A 16,222-nucleotide genomic window follows, 5' to 3' on the forward strand; every position below is an offset into this window, starting at 1 on the left:
AGTATGAATTTGTGGGGTGAAGCTGTATACATATCATAGAGCTGACGGAATATTAGTCAAGGAACTGACAGCCATATATCCCTGGTCTTATGCACACAAACTAACTTTGACTCACTTGCTAAAAACAAAGGGGGTTGATTTACGAAAGGCAAATAGCAAGTACAGTTGTTCCAGAGCTTAGTAAATAAGGGTAAGCTCTGCTGACTTCCATCCAGGGCCGGCCTTTGGGGTGTGCGAGCTGTGCGGCCGCACAGGGCGCCATGGGCAACAAGGGCGCCGTGCGGCCATCACAGCTGGCAGAGGATCAGGCTGAGCTGTGTGAGAGATACACAGCTCGCCTCACTGCAACAATAGGTGATCGAGGCACGGCTGCACAGCGGGAGGTGAGCGGCGACTGCGGCCTGGACAGGGTTAACACAGGCCGCGGCCGCCGCTTACCTCCCGCTGTGCAGCCGTGCCTCGATCACCTATTGCTGCAGTGAGGCGAGCTGTGTATCTCTCACACAGCTCAGCCTCCGATCCTTCCACGGAATCCACGCTGACTTCCTGCCCAGTGCCCACACATCCCCGGGAGTGTGGGCGGGCGGGAGGAGGAGAAGGGGCGGGGCGAGGAGGAGCTGACGATCTCTCCTCTGGTGTCAGTGCAGGGAGGGAGGAGAGATCGTCAGCTCCTCCTCGCCCCGCCCCTTCTCCTCCTCCCGCCCACCCACACTCCCGGGGATGTGTGGGCGGGAAGTTTAAAGAAAAAAAAAAAAGCTGCAGACAAAGTAAAGTAAGTGACATCTCTCTCCTTCAAAAAATGTAAGGGGGGGGGGGTCTGTTATGTAAGAGGGGGCTCTATGTGTGTGGGGGGGGGCTCTGTGTGAGGGGGGCTATGTGTGGGGGTCTGTGATGTAAGGGGGGGCTCTCTGATGTGGGGGGCTATGTGTGGGGGGGAGCTCTGTGTGGGGGGGGCTTTTTGTGGGGGGTCTGTGATGTAAGGGGGGGCTCTCTGATGTGGGGGGCTCCGTGGGGAGGGGGGTCTGATGTAAGGGGGGCTTTTTGTGGGGGGGTCTCTGATGTGAGGGGGGCTTTGTGTGTGTGTGTGTGGGGGGTCTCTGATGTTAGGGGGGCTTTGTGTAGGGGTCTCTGATGTGCGGGGGGCTCTCTGATGTGGGGGGCTCCGTGGGGAGGGGGGGTCTGATGTAAGGGGGGCTTTGTGTCGGGGGTCTCTGATGTGAGGGGGGCTCTGTGTGGGGGTTCTCTGATGTGAGGGGGGCTCTGTGTGGGGGGTCTCTGATGTGAGGGGGGCTTTGTGTCGGGGGTCTCTGATGTGAGGGGGGCTCTGTGTGGGGGGTCTCTGATGTGAGGGGGGCTTTGTGTGGGGGGTCTCTGATGTAAGGGGGGCTTTGTGTCGGAGGTCTATGATGTGAGGGGGGCTTTGTGTCGGGGGTCTATGATGTGAGGGGGGCTTTGTGTTGGGGGTCTCTGATGTGAGGGGGGCTCTGTGTGTGGGGTCTCTGATGTAAGGGGGGCTCTGTGTGTGGGGTCTCTGATGTAAGGGGGGCTAAGTTATTAGTGATCATAAAAAAGAAAAGTCAAATAAAGTGCAAAAAAGGTGCACCACGGGATTAGCTCGCACAGGGCGCCTGATCACCTAAGGCCGGCCCTGCTTCCATCATCCAATTACGTGCAAGCAAAAATGCTCTTTTTTAAAAATTTTCTTGCATGTGATTGGGTGTTCTTTGTATAGTGAAGCTTCACTTGATTTAAGACAAAAGTGCACAGTCTGTTTGCCTTTAGTAAATCAATCACAAAGGGTCAACTCCATCTGGTGAGTGAGGTGTGAATCCATTTGAGCTGTCTTTTTCCTTGGAGGAATTTTTCTCTATGGAAGCACTTTTTTCTTTGACGAGTGAAGGATAGCCTTGTAGCCTTGGAGTAATCACAATTACATGGACACTTGTTTGTGGACTTTATATGTTGCATTTTTTCTCTATTATTATATTTTTTCTACTATATTATATGTCATATATAGGCAGCGCTGGTAATTTTTGTTTTATTTTCTGATGTTCAGTATAACAGTTTTACAGCAGCTACCTAAAAACACAAGGTGTATTTTAGTTTCACCATGGAGCGTGTGTATACATGTAATAAACATCACATTCTCTCTGAGGTATAGCCTTACGTTTTGGTCTTTCCCATAAAAGTTACACAATTCACCTACCATATGATTTTCCCAGGTGCAATGTGGGTAATCTTCAGCTGAAATTGATGCTTCGTGCTGATCCTTTGAAATAGAGAGGGATAAACTATTTAACGCTTTCCCCCATTCACTATTCTCATACAAAAGATTGTTGGCAGTGCCAATATCTTTGCTTGGCCCATTTAAACCAATGCATATGGCATGTAATTTTCTACATAAAGGACAAATTATGACTATTTGTTTATGGCGTTATGGACATATGTGCACTTGAAGTGTACTTACACTATAGTTAAGGAAAAAATACACTAGATAACTATATACAGTGCAAGGATTCTAGAAAAAGTTATTTTTTTTTCCTTTTTTTTCCTTTTTCCTTTTTTTTCCTATGTCTAGAAAAAGCAGTGAGCCATCAACACAAGCTGGAAATAGTATTGTTCTAAAAAAATCTGTATGCAAATAGCGTACAGATTCTCCCAGCATGCCATTTAGCATGGAACAGTTCAAAAGATTTCCAACAGTTCTAGCAACTGTGGATTAAAAAGCAATTGTATTGTATAATAACATTACAAAATAGCTTGTGCATAAAATGTTTAAGGCCCCGTTCACACTGGGGCGATCCGACTTCCCGGGGCGACCTCCGAGGTCGCGGTGCGAGCAGCGCGCCGCGACCTCGGAGCGGCCGGCACGGACTTCATAACATTGAAGTCTATGACGGTTGCTCCGGGTCGCCCCAAAGAAGCTCCGGACCCTTTTTCTAAGTCGGAGCGACTTGTGTCGCTCCTATTAGAACGGGTCTGCAGCTTCCCTATGGAAGGCGACCTGTGAGGCGACCAGGTCGCCTCACAGGTCGCCCCAGTGTGAACGGGGACTTACTGAAAGCAGAGTACTTAAGCAGCCCATAGATGATTTGATTTTATTTACTTCCACCAGGGGTTGAAGGGAAAAAAATCGCTTGATTCCCCCATTAACGCTGACTGTTGACTGACTCCCGCTGCGCTATACCATTCTTCTGGAGGCGTAGAAAGCCTTCACGGATGGTAGAACACAATGATTACAACTAGCAGCTACAGCCGCCGGCAGTAATCGCATGTAAACAAATCTGACAGGTTGGTGGTACCCAAGTCAATCGATGGATCAACATGGGTGCAATTAGCCTGCCCATAGATGGATTGAATCTTGACCGGTCCCTGCTGAACCAGCCGAATTTCGATTCATGTATGGCTGACTTTAAAATAGAACAATGACCTCACATTAAAAAATGTAAAAAATGTGCTGCAGCACTTAATTGTTTGTTACAGTTTCCTCTTAATCCCCCCGCAAAGTCCTAAAAAAGTCGCTTGCACTAAAGTGGGATGAGAAGATGTGGCAAGGGGTGCAGCTATGAGCATTGTCTCTGCTAAATCACAAACCTGTAGCTTGTCAATCAGCACAGGGCGAAACCTAGTTCTGCCCACTGCTTTCTGGATTGTCAGCACTCTGCCTCTGCTGCTGAAAGCCTCTGGCAGTGAGCTGCAGTGTCTGGTAGGGGGAGCATATGAGACACAAATGAAGGAGGATTTGGCTCAATGAGGGGAGGTAGAAGAAGTATTTTTATTTAACAATACTTGTGCATCACACAATAAATGGATTTGGGACTAGCTTAGACTGTTCATGGTAATTGATGACACTCCTGTAAGCTGCAGCTTGACTGCATTATTACCTGTCACAAGGGTATATGCACATATAAAATGGGCATGCATGCTTTTATGCACATTTGTTATAAAATAATCAAAATAGGGGATGCAAAAATTCTGCAAACCCATTAAAATGCCTAAAAACATGTATCGATCACTCATAAATTCTCATACACTCATTTCGTTTTTGAATAAGGTAACTTAGGTTCCCCTCTATTCTGTACAAAACCAACCCACAAAAGTACTATACATGAAAACAGGCATCTTCTCTTTGTAGTTAAATCGTTTTTTAATACAGAATCCCAGAGTTATATATGACATTTTAACAGTTTATAGCAGCCAGAGTGATGACAGATGCCTGTTGATTGCTATGCACTTTGCACCATGCTATCCTCCTTACATAATAAACCCAATAGCTTACCCGGAAAATCTGAATCTGTCCATCACAAGAAACTGATATTATATACCTGTCAATTGAAATGTAATGTCATCAGTTCAGAGTGGTGCAGGGCAGGGAAAAAAGTTTCAGGCAAGTGTATAAATAGCACATACATACCGATAATTATTGTGCTCTGCGTAAGTGACGTCACTGATTCCAACTCTTGGTTGTTCTAGGAAATATAAAAACAACCATGGGTCCTGTTCAATGTACTGTATGTTGCCAATTCAGGGAAGAGAGTTATGCAGATAAAGCTTGAAGAGCACAGACCTGAACTTCCTAGTTTCAGCATCTTCACGAAGGTGATGGAATTTGACGTGTAATTCCACTGCTTCACACTGCCATCCATACCGCCTGTAACCAGTCTGTATACACACAACATTATATTAGTAATTACTAAAGTGTAAAAAACAGCAGTCAGCATAGGCAAACTTTTTTTTCCCCCATGTTACATAATTGATACTGAAACTTGAGCCTGTAAATGTATGTATTCCTTGCTTCCTGATACATTTCTAAATTTTGACTAAGCCCTCTATGATGGCTTAACATCTCCAGCACTCATTTTTTCAAAGTCTCTAACATGAGCTGGTCAGAAGAAGCCTACTGCCACTGATTGCTTTGAAGGAGGACAGGTAAAACAAAACTGCTTGTTTCCCATTGAAAATGTTAGTGGCCCAGCTTTCACACTGACTTCACGGCTTCAATACTTTTTAGGACACTGACTCAGAAGTAAGCATCAGGCAAAGCCTGATCTGATTGTGGGTCAGTATCTCAGGGACACTGAAGCCAGAGGACCAGCATGGAAAGCGCCTAGCAATTTAAGAAGAGGTCAGTCCAGGTAGCCTATATATTTTTTATATCAAAGGTTTTCTATAAGGAGTCCGTAGCTGTATAGTATTAAACAGAGTTTAGAAGGTTAGAGTTGAGTACTCTGTTACATAATTGTAGATGGGCTGCAGCATAGTGTGATGGCAATAATTCACACAGGCAGATGCAATAGAAACTAGTATTGAAATAATGCATTGACAGTTCACAACAATCCAGACGGACACCTGCCCAACTTGGTACACTCATGGTTTCCAACCAAGGCCATCTTTAACACGGGGCAAACAGGGCAGCTGCCCTGGGCCCTGTCATTGTTGTGGGGCCCCTTTGAGCCCATGCTGCCCACAAGTAGTATTCCTGGGTAGCGGGTACAGCGATCTGCCCCACTTGTTTCCCCGGCCGGGTTAATACAAGCGGCCACTGACATAGAGAGGCACAGCTGCGGGCTGTATGTGTTGAGCAAGCTCGTCCTACTTCTCTCTCTGTCAGAAGCTGAAGGACCAGAACAGCTGTGGCAGGGAGTGAGGCAGAGCAATGTGTCGTGTTTCTCCCACCACCACCCCCACCTGTCCGACTTGTGTAGCACAGAGCCAAGTGAAGTGTTCTGGTTGCGTGCTACAGGTCTGATAGAAGAAGACAAAGAACCGGCACACACCTAACAGGGAGGTGCATGCTGCACTAATGTTAAGCTTCTTAAACAGTAAACAGGTGAGAGAGAAATGTAGAGAAATGTGTGTGGGGGGGGGGGGGTTGAGAGAGAACTGTGAAAAGGAGGAGGTGAATTTGAGTAAGTTGTCACCTATCCACAGCTTGAGGTGAGCTGTGTAGTGGGGAGGGGTGGTTCAGAGGTGAGCGGTAGATGGGGAGGGAGGGTACAGAGGTGTGGATGGGGGTACAGAGGGAAGGTGTGGATGGGGAGGTACAGAGGTGAGCTGTGAACAGAGGGTTACAGAGGTGAGGTGTAGATGGGGGGTACAGAGGTGAGCTGTGGAGGGGGGATGTAGAGGTGAGGTGTGGACAGGGAGGGTACAGAGGTGAGCTGTGGACGGGGGGATGTAGAGGTGAGGTGTGGACAGGGGAGTACAAAGGTGAGCTATGGATGGGGTTGCAGAGGTGAGGTGTGGGCAGGGGGTACAGAGGTGAGCTGCGGACGGGGGGGGAGCAGAGATAAGGTGTGGATAGGGAGGGTGCAGAGCTGAGCTGTGGATGGGGAGGGTGCAGAGGTGATCTGTAGATGGGGAGGGTACAGAGGTGAGCTGTGGATGGGGCGGGTGCAGAGAAAAGCTGTGGACGGGGGAGTGCGGAGGTTAGCTGTGGACGGGGGAGGGGGGTGCAGAGGTGAGCTGTGGACGGTGGGGTTGTAGAGGTGAGGCATGGACGGGGGGATGCAGAGGTGAGGTGTGGACGGGGGGGAAGCAGAGGTGAGGTGTGGATGGGGGGGATGCAGAGGTGAGGTGTGGATAGGGAAGGTGCAGAGGTGAGGTGTGGATGTGGGGGGAGCAGAGGTGAGCTGTGGATGGAGGGGTGCAGAGGTGAGCTGTGGATGGGAGAGTACAGAGGTGAGCTCTGGATGGGGAGGGTGCAGAGGTGAGCTGTGGACAGGGGGGGTGTGGAGGTGAGCTGTGGACGGGGGGTGCAGAGTTGAGGTGTGGTTGGGGGGATTGCAGAGGTGAGGTGTGGACGGGGGGATTACAGAGGTGAGCTGTGGACAGGGTGGGTGCAGAAGTGAGCTGTGGATAGGGGGGTGCAGGGGTGAGCTGTGGATGGGGGTGCAGGGGTAAACTGTGGCAGGGGGTGCAGAGGTGAGCTGTGGACAGGGGGGTGCAGAGGTGAGGTGTGGATGAGGGGGTGCAGAGGTGAGCTGTGGACGGGGGGGGTACAGAGGTGAGTTGTCATCTGTTAAGAAAGTGGAATGCGGCCTTGCCATGTAATGCCTAGGTAGGAAAATGTCCAAATGAGTTGCGACCCTACGCTTTACCTCCTTGTCAGGAACTTTTCCCTACCGCTAGTACTGTCCCTAACAGACAGGGTACCTTTCCCTAAACTGCCAACCCGCATAAAGAGTGCCAAACGTGGGAGGTAGGGCCTTAAATAGGCTCTGCCTGACCCAAGATGGCTGCTGGAGTCTAATGGGGCAGCAGCATCCAATCGGGTGCTTCCCCAGTGACCCAGGAAACCAACTGTGTTTCTCTAGAATTCCTTTCCAGCTGCGTTGCCGCTGTGAAGGAGTGCCACCTACAGACTGCACCAGCCTTCATACTAGCTTGGGGGTGAAATTTTGACCCAACAGGGAAAAATTCCTTCCTGATGCTTAAACAGTATTCACATAATTCACAGGGTTGACATATTGTTAGGAATTTTGGTTTGAATTAGTGTGACTGATAGACTTAATATAATGATACAAATCCACTACATAAACCATGGTCTGACACAGGGAGATGTACAGTGGTGCCAACTTAACTTACATTTCATATGACCGGACAGTGTAGTGATTGTCTAAACCAGAAAAACATATTAAAGAAAACACTGTGGGTAGGTTTCCTTTGGAGCAAATCTCTCAGCCAATTTAAACATTTAAAGGTTCTGCTTAATAGGCGGCATCACAAGAAGCACAATGCAATGGGTTGGAGGACAAAGAATTGCTACTACTATTCACTGTTACTGGGTCTCAAGAGATTATTTAAACTGAAGATGAACAGACACGGGTTCTTATTTATTTTAATGAGAGATTAAATTCAGAAGAACGGTTAACTACCTTGCATAGAGGGAATATGTCTGCTAATTGACACTATAAACACACATTTGGGTAATTACAGGTTACAGGTTACATGATATGTCAACGGATTCATGTGATGTTGCTAAGCAAGCGTTTGGACTACCGGCAGCAACCATTGTATCTTTACAAGAATAATACATACTACCTGAGATGTGATCACCTTACACAAATACAGTGAAATCTACACTAAATCCAAAGGAAAAAAATAGTTAAAAGGATAAATAGACTCAACTTTCATTCACTGTAATCATAGAACACGGTCTTCCTAACCTGGGCTGTATAATACTAATCAATTCATTGTACGTAATACATTATAGCACAGAGTCTCTAATCGAGTTTATATACATTTATTTATATTTAATCATTTTAAGTAATAATACCTCATTTTTTACTACTATCTATATACAGTATCTCACAAAAGTGAATACACCCCTCACATTTTTGTAAATATTTTATTATATCTTTTAATGTGACAATACTGAAGAAATTACACTTTTCTACAATGTAAAGTAGTGAGTGTACAGCTTGTATAACAGTATAAATTTGCTTTCCCCTCAAAATAACTCAACACACAGCCATTAATGTCTTAACCGCTGGCAACAAAAGTGAGTACACCCCTAAGTGAAAATGTCCAAATTGGGCCCAAAGTGTCAATATTTTCTCCGGCCACCATTATTTTCTAGCACTGCCTTAACCCTCTTGGGCATGGAGTTCACCAGAGCTTCACAGGTTGCCACTGGAGTTCTCTTCCACTCCTTCATGATGACATCACCACGACACCACCTTCTGTTTGAGGATGCCCCAAAGATGCTCAATAGGGTATTAGGTCTGGAGACATGCTTGGCCAGGCCATCACCTTTACCCTCAGCTTCTTTAGCAAGGCAGTGGTCGTCTTGGAGGTGTGTTTGGGGTTGTTATCATGTTGGAATACTGCCCTGCGGCCCAGTCTCTTAAGGGAGGGGATCATGCTCCGCTTCAGTATGTCACAGTACATGTTGGCATTCATGGTTCCCTCAATGAACTGTAGCTCCCCAGTGCTGGTCCGGCAGCACTTATGCAGCCCCAGACCATGACACCATGCTTGACTGTAAGCAAGACACACTTGTCTTTGTACTCCTCACCTGGTTGCCACACACGCTTGACACCCTCTGAACCAAATAAGTTTATCTTAGTCATCAGATCACAGGACATGGTTCCAGTAATCCATGTCCTTAGTCTGCTTGTCTTCACCAAACTATTTGTGGCCTTTCTTGAGCATCATCTTTAGAAGAGGGTTCCTTATGGGACGACAACCATGCAGACCAAACTGATGCAGTGTCTTGGCAGTCTTCTTATAGCCTAGGCCATCTTTATGTAATGCAAAAACTATTTTTTTTAGATCTTCAGAGAGTTCTTTGCCATGAGGTGCCATGTTGAACTTCCAGTGACCAGTATGGAGAGTGAGAGCGATAACATCAAATTTAACACACCTGCTCTCCATTCCCACCTGGGACCTTGTAACACTGAGTCACATGACACCTGGGAGGGAAAATGGCTAATTGGGCCAAATTTGGACATTTTCACTTAGGGGTGTACTCACCTTTATTGCCAGCGGTTTAGACATTAATGGCTGTGTGTTGAGTTATTTTGAGGGGACAGCAAATTTACACTGTTATACAAGATGTACACTCACTACTTTATATTGAAGCAAAGTGTCATTTCTTCAGTGTTGTCACATGAAAAATATTTACATAAATGTGAGGGGTGTACTCACTTTTGTGAAATACTGTATATACTTATCATTATTATTAATATTATATAATTTAATATTTATTTATATATATCTATATTATATATTAATGTGAGATTTAACCCCTGAATTAGCCAGCGCTATCATGGGGAAACAATATTGATAATCCAGGAAAATCCATTGTAAATTATAATTTGTTTTCCTCCTAGAGGTCAGTCAATCAGGGGGTGTCTGTAGAGGTGTGTTTTGATTGGTCATATCAATCACTTAAATTTACATTAAAGCAGAAAGTTGATGTTTGCATTTGTTGCAATGGATTGCTATTGGAGTTTAAGGGTGCTTTTACCATGCGGGTAAATCAATTACTACAATTTAAACCTCCCACACCAGATACATCTGTAGGGATTTTGTGATTCGATGCTTTAGAAACATATCATAGAGTTAAGATATTCTGACTTTTCTCTTACTTTCATCTTCTGCATATTCTTCCAGGTTTGTGGCTAGTGAGCATGTTCATACCTACTGAAACCAGACAAAGCCAGGCAACTAGCATTTTCCAAAGTAGTCCAACAACTAAAGTCTATTTCTCTTTAATATAGGTGCATTTAAAGCGGAGTTCCACTTAAAAGTGAAACTTCCGCTTTAAGGCCTCCTGACCCCCTGACATGCCCCTTTTGGCATGTCTTTTTTTTGGGGGGGGGGGGTACCTAGTTTTGACAGGTACCTGCTCCTACTTTCGCTCGGGTCACCTAGGCGGCTCTGCTAAGTTTTTCTCTCCCCCTACCTCCGCGCAATCTTCTGGGACACGTCACAGGTCCCAGAAGATTGCCCATCCACTCAGGATACGCATCGCGACTCGCACATGCGCAGTGCGCACCCGGCTGCTAAGCCGCAAGCTGTCTTAGCCAGGTGCCCACGGTAGTGGTGCTGGCTCCGTGGGGAGAAGAGGGAGAGAACCGAGGCTCCTGTCGGCCGCATCGCTGGATCGTGGGACAGGTAAGTGTGTGTTTATTAAAAGTCAGCAGCTACACTTTTTGTAGCTGCTGACTTTTAATAAATACAAAAACCAGTGGAACTCTGCTTTAAGGGCTTTAGAAATACTGCTCAAAGCTTGTTAAACGAAACATGTCCTTACACAAAATACAGACCCCTTACACCAGGGGCCTCCAAACATTCTAAACAAAGGGCCAGTTTACTGTCCTTCAGGATTTAAGCCTGTGGGCAGTAAGAACAGAAAATACCCAAGTCTTGGTGGCTAGTGGGAATAAAAACTATTAAACAGCACCCCTGTGGTTATCAGGAGGAGGAATAGTGCCCCATCATTGGTATAAGAGGAATAGTGCCCCCATAATTGGTGTCAGTGGGAGGAATAGTGCCACCCTGTTGGTATCAGTGGGAGGAATAGTGCCCCATAGTTGGTGTCAGTGGAAGGAATAGTGCCCCAGGTTAGGTGTAAATGGGAGGAATAGTGCCCCATCACTGGTGTCTGTGGGAAAAATAGTGCCCCATGTTTGGTACCAGTGGAAGGAATAATGCACAATCATTGGTGTCAAAGGAAGAATTTATACTCCAACATTGGTGTAAATAGGAGGAATAATACCCCATTGTTGGTGCCAGAGGGAGGATTAGTGTCCCATCTCTGGTGCCAGTGGAAGGAATAGTGCCCCGTCATTGGTGTCAGAGGAAGAATTTATGCTCCAACATTGGTGTCAATGGAAGCAATAATAGCCCATGGTTGGTGTCAGAGGGTGGAATAGAGCCTCATATCTTTTAAAGGAAAAGTGTCGCAAGGGCTGGATAAAGGTAAGCAGGGGGTCACATCCGTCCCTCAGGCCACAGTTTGGAGACCACTGCCTTACACTGACTCCTTTCTGGAAATGCTAATTGCTCTTATTCAACAATGTGCAAGAATATTGAAAGTGAAATCAAATTAAAGTCATAACTCCTGAACTGCACGCTTGTTCTGATTGAATGACTCCAATGGTATTGGTGCAATTGAAACAGGATTGTAGTCAGGTAATTAGTATTTTGTTGAAGAAAGTCAGCAATGACAGCCCATAATTAACAGCTGGAATACCTGTTACCACTAGAGTCCAATGCAAGGCATGTGACAGCTGGCCATCCACCATCTCCTTGTACTTCACAGATAAGCTGTCCTGTCAAAAGGTCCCAAGTTTTCAGAACCTGCATTCAATAACATTCATTCATTATACACATTTTAATAAAGACAATTTCACAAGATTTAAATTGTACTGTGTCCAGAATATGAAGTTCACATTTGGATGCCATTCATTTCGACTGGCACCCTAAACGTGGTGCAATTTTTGCTACGATTGCATGAAAACATGCAGGTAAAAGCATGCCTGGCTCAAGGATAAAAATTTGGTCCTTGAGCTTCTTAGCCACGACATGCACACATAGGGCAGCTCATTAAAGTGAATAGGCTGCCTTATGTGCAATATGCGGAATTGCATAAAAAAATCACCTATACAAAATCGCGAGCTGTAATGTGACTTCCCGCTACCTAAAGTGTGAACAAAGCCTTATCGCCACATTGATAAGTCATGTAACAAATCATGAAAGCGTTGCTACAGTTTTCTTGAGACTTCTGGCAACTGCAGCAAATTCAGGCAGTTTTGTGCAACTTTGCATCACCTTATAGTTACATGAATCTACGTTACAAAGTGGGAGGTCATTTAAGATCAATATAAACTATCCATCCCATTGCCCCCAAAGTATTTAGGCTCCCTGATTAGAGAAGTACAAAGGTGTAACTTACAGAAGCTTCTGTGCAGCTAATTATCTGGTGATGGAAATGATTATATAGACAGCTGGTGACGGGCTCATTGTGGGAAACAGATGACGGTCCATTTTGTGTAGCACTGTAATAGCAAAAAAAATATTTCCACAGAGGATGAAGCTACCATACAGAATACAGTGTTTGATAAAACTGTTTATAAAAGTAACATTGTAATATCGGCATTTCACTGGTCAAGGGTTTTTCACCAGGTTGGGTGACTTAAACACTGCTAACCTTGATGAGGCTACTATTGTACTGTTATTTTTTTTTTGTTTCGTTTTTTTCTCTTTCTTTTTGAATTTTGTATGCTTGTTACCTGGCAGCTTGTATGCTGCACATTTTATTATATTTTTTGTATACCCTTTCAAAATTCAATAAACAGAAGTTTACAAAAAGTAACATTGTAAGGTGACATATAAAACATGAAGCCAGTGAAGCTCTAGTGCACAGGTGTCAAACGCAAGGCCAGCGGGCCCAATGGGGCCCCCAGGCCATTTCATGCGGCCCTCGCACCTTTCCTGTAGCTGTGGCACCCCCTTTGTCTCTGCCCCCACCTTGTCTCTGTAGTCTACAGCCAAGAGGACAGAACTCTTTTGCCAGATCCTGCAGATCTCAGCAGTCCGCAGCAGAGAAGAGGGCAGAACTCCTTCTACAGGTCCTGCACCTCTCTGTGCAGCCACAACACCACCTTGCCTCTGCTTCTCCTGGTCTCAGGAAGCTGACTCCAGCCCTCCTCTGGTTCACCCCCAGACACTGCACTTCTTCCCAGTTCCACCCACATCATCTTCCTGGCAGCAGCACAAGGTAAGGGGGTGCATTGTGATGTAAAGAAGGGTGGGTGACTCTTGACTTCTGATGGTGGCGGGGCTCTTAACATCCCATGTAAGGGTGTAAGGGGGCATTTGTGGAATTTCATTTAAGGGAGAATGACATTATCAGAAGAATACATCCTAGTAAGAATTGAATAACTGTCATAACTATATATCATATATGTCATAATGTACACTACATACCTTTCTTGAAGTTGCAATAGAGCAAGGGTATCAGTTGCTAGGTAGAGGGCATGGAGTTGATGTGAAAAGTAGCATGTAGCAAGTTCTCCTCTGATCTGACTTGCTTTGGATATAACATTGAGAAGACAGCTGTGGTTTTCAATGTCCCATACCTATTAGTTACATATAGTTACATTGTTATTTAAGTTGGGGGGGGGGGGGTGTAGATCAAGTACAGCCTCTCACAAATTCTGACAGTTTTGATCCTAAAGAAAGGCAAAACAAACTCCCACAATTCCCCCCTTACTCCAAGGCCTCTCAGAGTCACCATGCATGTTACAATCTGGCCATTCAATGAACTTGTAATATAACAACTAAGGCCAACAATTTTCCTTTAGATTTAACAAAAACCATATATAATAAGGTCAAACCTAAAAAACACTTTCAATTTGTATCCAGTCAGGCAGGTCCTGGCACTACATAGTTGAAGGTAAATCTAAAGGAAATTGTACAGAAACTGAACATGAAAATTGTAGAATGCATGGCCAACTTTTCCTAGTCAATTTTTATTCAATAAGGTAGGCCCTCGCACTACATAGTTGCTGGTAGAGCTAAAGTACATGGTACAAAATACCAACCTAATCGCTCTCTTTGTTCCTCTCAATACCCCCTGCTCTCTAGCTCCCTCATCACCTCCTCCCATGCTCGCCTCCAGGACTTTTCCAGAGCCTCTCCAATCCTATGGAACTCCTTACCCCAATCTGTCCGATTATCTCCTACTCTATTAGCTTTTAGACGATCCCTGAAAACCTTCCTCTTCAGAGGAGCCTATCCTACCCACACCTAACAACTGTACTTCCATTTTCTCCATCAGCTCATCTCCCACAGTTATTGCCTTTTGTTTCACTTGACCCTCCCTTCTAGATTGTAAGCTCTAACGAGCAGGGCCCTCTAATTCCTTCTGTATTGAATTGTATTGTAACTGTATTGTCTTCCTCATATTGTAAAGTGCTGCGCAAACTGTTGGCGCTATATAAATCCTGTATAATAATAATAATAATAATAAGATTGTAATATGCGTGGTGAGTTTATGAGCGCCATTGTAATACTCCTGCATCAATTGCATTCATCCCCGCTAATCCTTTTGCTGAGAATGAATACAATTATTGATTTATGGAAGATTTTCTGATCTAAATGCCCTGATTGGGATTGAGAGGTTACACGAGTTTGATGTTTGTTTACTTTGTTCTTTAGTTACCAGTGATGGAAATTTACCTTGATTATGTTATAGATTTAGCAGGGATATATCAAAACTCTCTCCATTAGAGCCGGTTCACACTGAGGCGACACGACTCCTTACAACTTCGGGGGCGACTTGTGCAGTCCCGTGCACCACGACTTCGGAGCGACTTGCAGGGACTTCACATAATGGAAGTCTATGCAAGTTGCTCCGAGGTCGCCCCGAAGTAGTACAGGAGCCTTTTTCTAAGTTGGAGCGACTTGTGTCGCTCCTATTAGAACGGGTCCTGTAGCGGTCAATGGACCGCGAGGGAGCGCGACTTGTCAGGCTGACAAGTCGCCTGACAAGTCGCGCTAGTGTGGATCGACTCTTAATTTCCCTCTTTGAGATCAATAAGGGCTCATACACTCAGAAGTGCAGCAATAAAATAAATGGGGACACAGCAAAAGGCTAACATAGTGATATTTAAACAGATGATGAGCTCACGCTTGAAAGTTAGAAAAACTCGAATTTGGATTTAAAAAATCGTCAAACCGATACACTAGCCATTTTGTCAGGTAATGTTATTAGAATACATTTTTTTTCACCGTTGTTTTTTTATTATTTTTGCAACAATGGCAATAGTATTCAGTTTGTTCCCATTTCAATTGTTTCCCTGTTGGTACAGTATGATTGGCTCACAGCCTGTCCAAGAAGTCTGCACAGATCTAGTTACAGGCAATCTGTTGCAGTATAGCACCACCAGTAATATCTTTAGGTTTACTGCTCTGAGAATGTATTTGATGACAGTGGGTTATATGCCTATAAGGATGGATGGGTGCAGTTTTTATAATGGTAGTGCAGAAAAAGATCATGTGTTTATAACAAAGGCAGCAGATTTTGAGAGATTAAAGTAAGTGTGCTGGAAGGACCTATTTCAATTAAATTCAAACCCCCAAAAAATATTTTACACGTTGCAGTTTACCAATCCATTGGTGGCTGAATTCATTTTCTTTTCTTTTTTTTTTTTCTTTCTTTATTTTCATTTGGTGGTTTTCCAGTAACACAAATCCTCTCTTGTCTTGAGATGGCTCTGCTCTAAACAGAGGAGCAATGGAGCCACCCCTGGACAGCATCATTGTCACTCTTGGGAGAGGGTAGTGTTAGATTGGGAGTCAGCAACCTGTAGATCGCGATTTACCAGTAGATCACTGTCAGACGACTGGTAGATCATGGTCTGGGCTTGCTGACCAGCCTGTTAAGATATATGACATTTTGTTTATATGCCCTTATACAGCTTATCCATTAATCTACAGTGATATGAATATGTTGTCTGTTTGTTAACCAGGAAGTGTTTAAATAAAGTTGCACTCACTAAAAAAAAAAAAAAAGAGAAAAAAGAGGCAGCAGAGACTGCAGTGTGTGTTCCTGAGAAAACTAAAGCATGGTGCCTGTGTGAGTCTGTCCTCCATCAAAGATCTGCTATAATCCGGTTATCCTATCTCTTAAGTAAAAAATGGCAACAGGTTATGGGCCCAGGAGAGAGGGAACAAGCCGATGGAACAGGCTGCTTTTCGATGGAGA

The 16,222-nt window shown here is 44.9% G+C and overlaps 1 protein-coding gene across 1 annotated transcript in view; it reads right to left on the minus strand.

Annotated features, from left to right (window-relative positions):
* Nucleotides 1-16,222, minus strand: part of LOC309546425 (cilia- and flagella-associated protein 337-like) — an 86,239-nt gene that overhangs the window by 20,807 nt on the left and 49,210 nt on the right. The window contains exons 11-17 of the mRNA XM_082246099.1: nucleotides 13,441-13,592; nucleotides 12,407-12,509; nucleotides 11,705-11,811; nucleotides 4,568-4,662; nucleotides 4,415-4,469; nucleotides 4,280-4,325; nucleotides 2,207-2,269 (exon numbers count right to left, since the gene is read on the minus strand). Of these exons, the coding sequence (XP_082102225.1) occupies nucleotides 2,207-2,269; nucleotides 4,280-4,325; nucleotides 4,415-4,469; nucleotides 4,568-4,662; nucleotides 11,705-11,811; nucleotides 12,407-12,509; nucleotides 13,441-13,592 (621 nt within the window). The remainder of the gene's footprint in view (nucleotides 1-2,206; nucleotides 2,270-4,279; nucleotides 4,326-4,414; nucleotides 4,470-4,567; nucleotides 4,663-11,704; nucleotides 11,812-12,406; nucleotides 12,510-13,440; nucleotides 13,593-16,222) is intronic.

The sequence above is a fragment of the Pelophylax lessonae genome (genome assembly GCF_965119305.1).
Source record: "Pelophylax lessonae genome assembly, chromosome: 1".
NCBI lineage: Eukaryota > Metazoa > Chordata > Amphibia > Anura > Ranidae > Pelophylax > Pelophylax lessonae.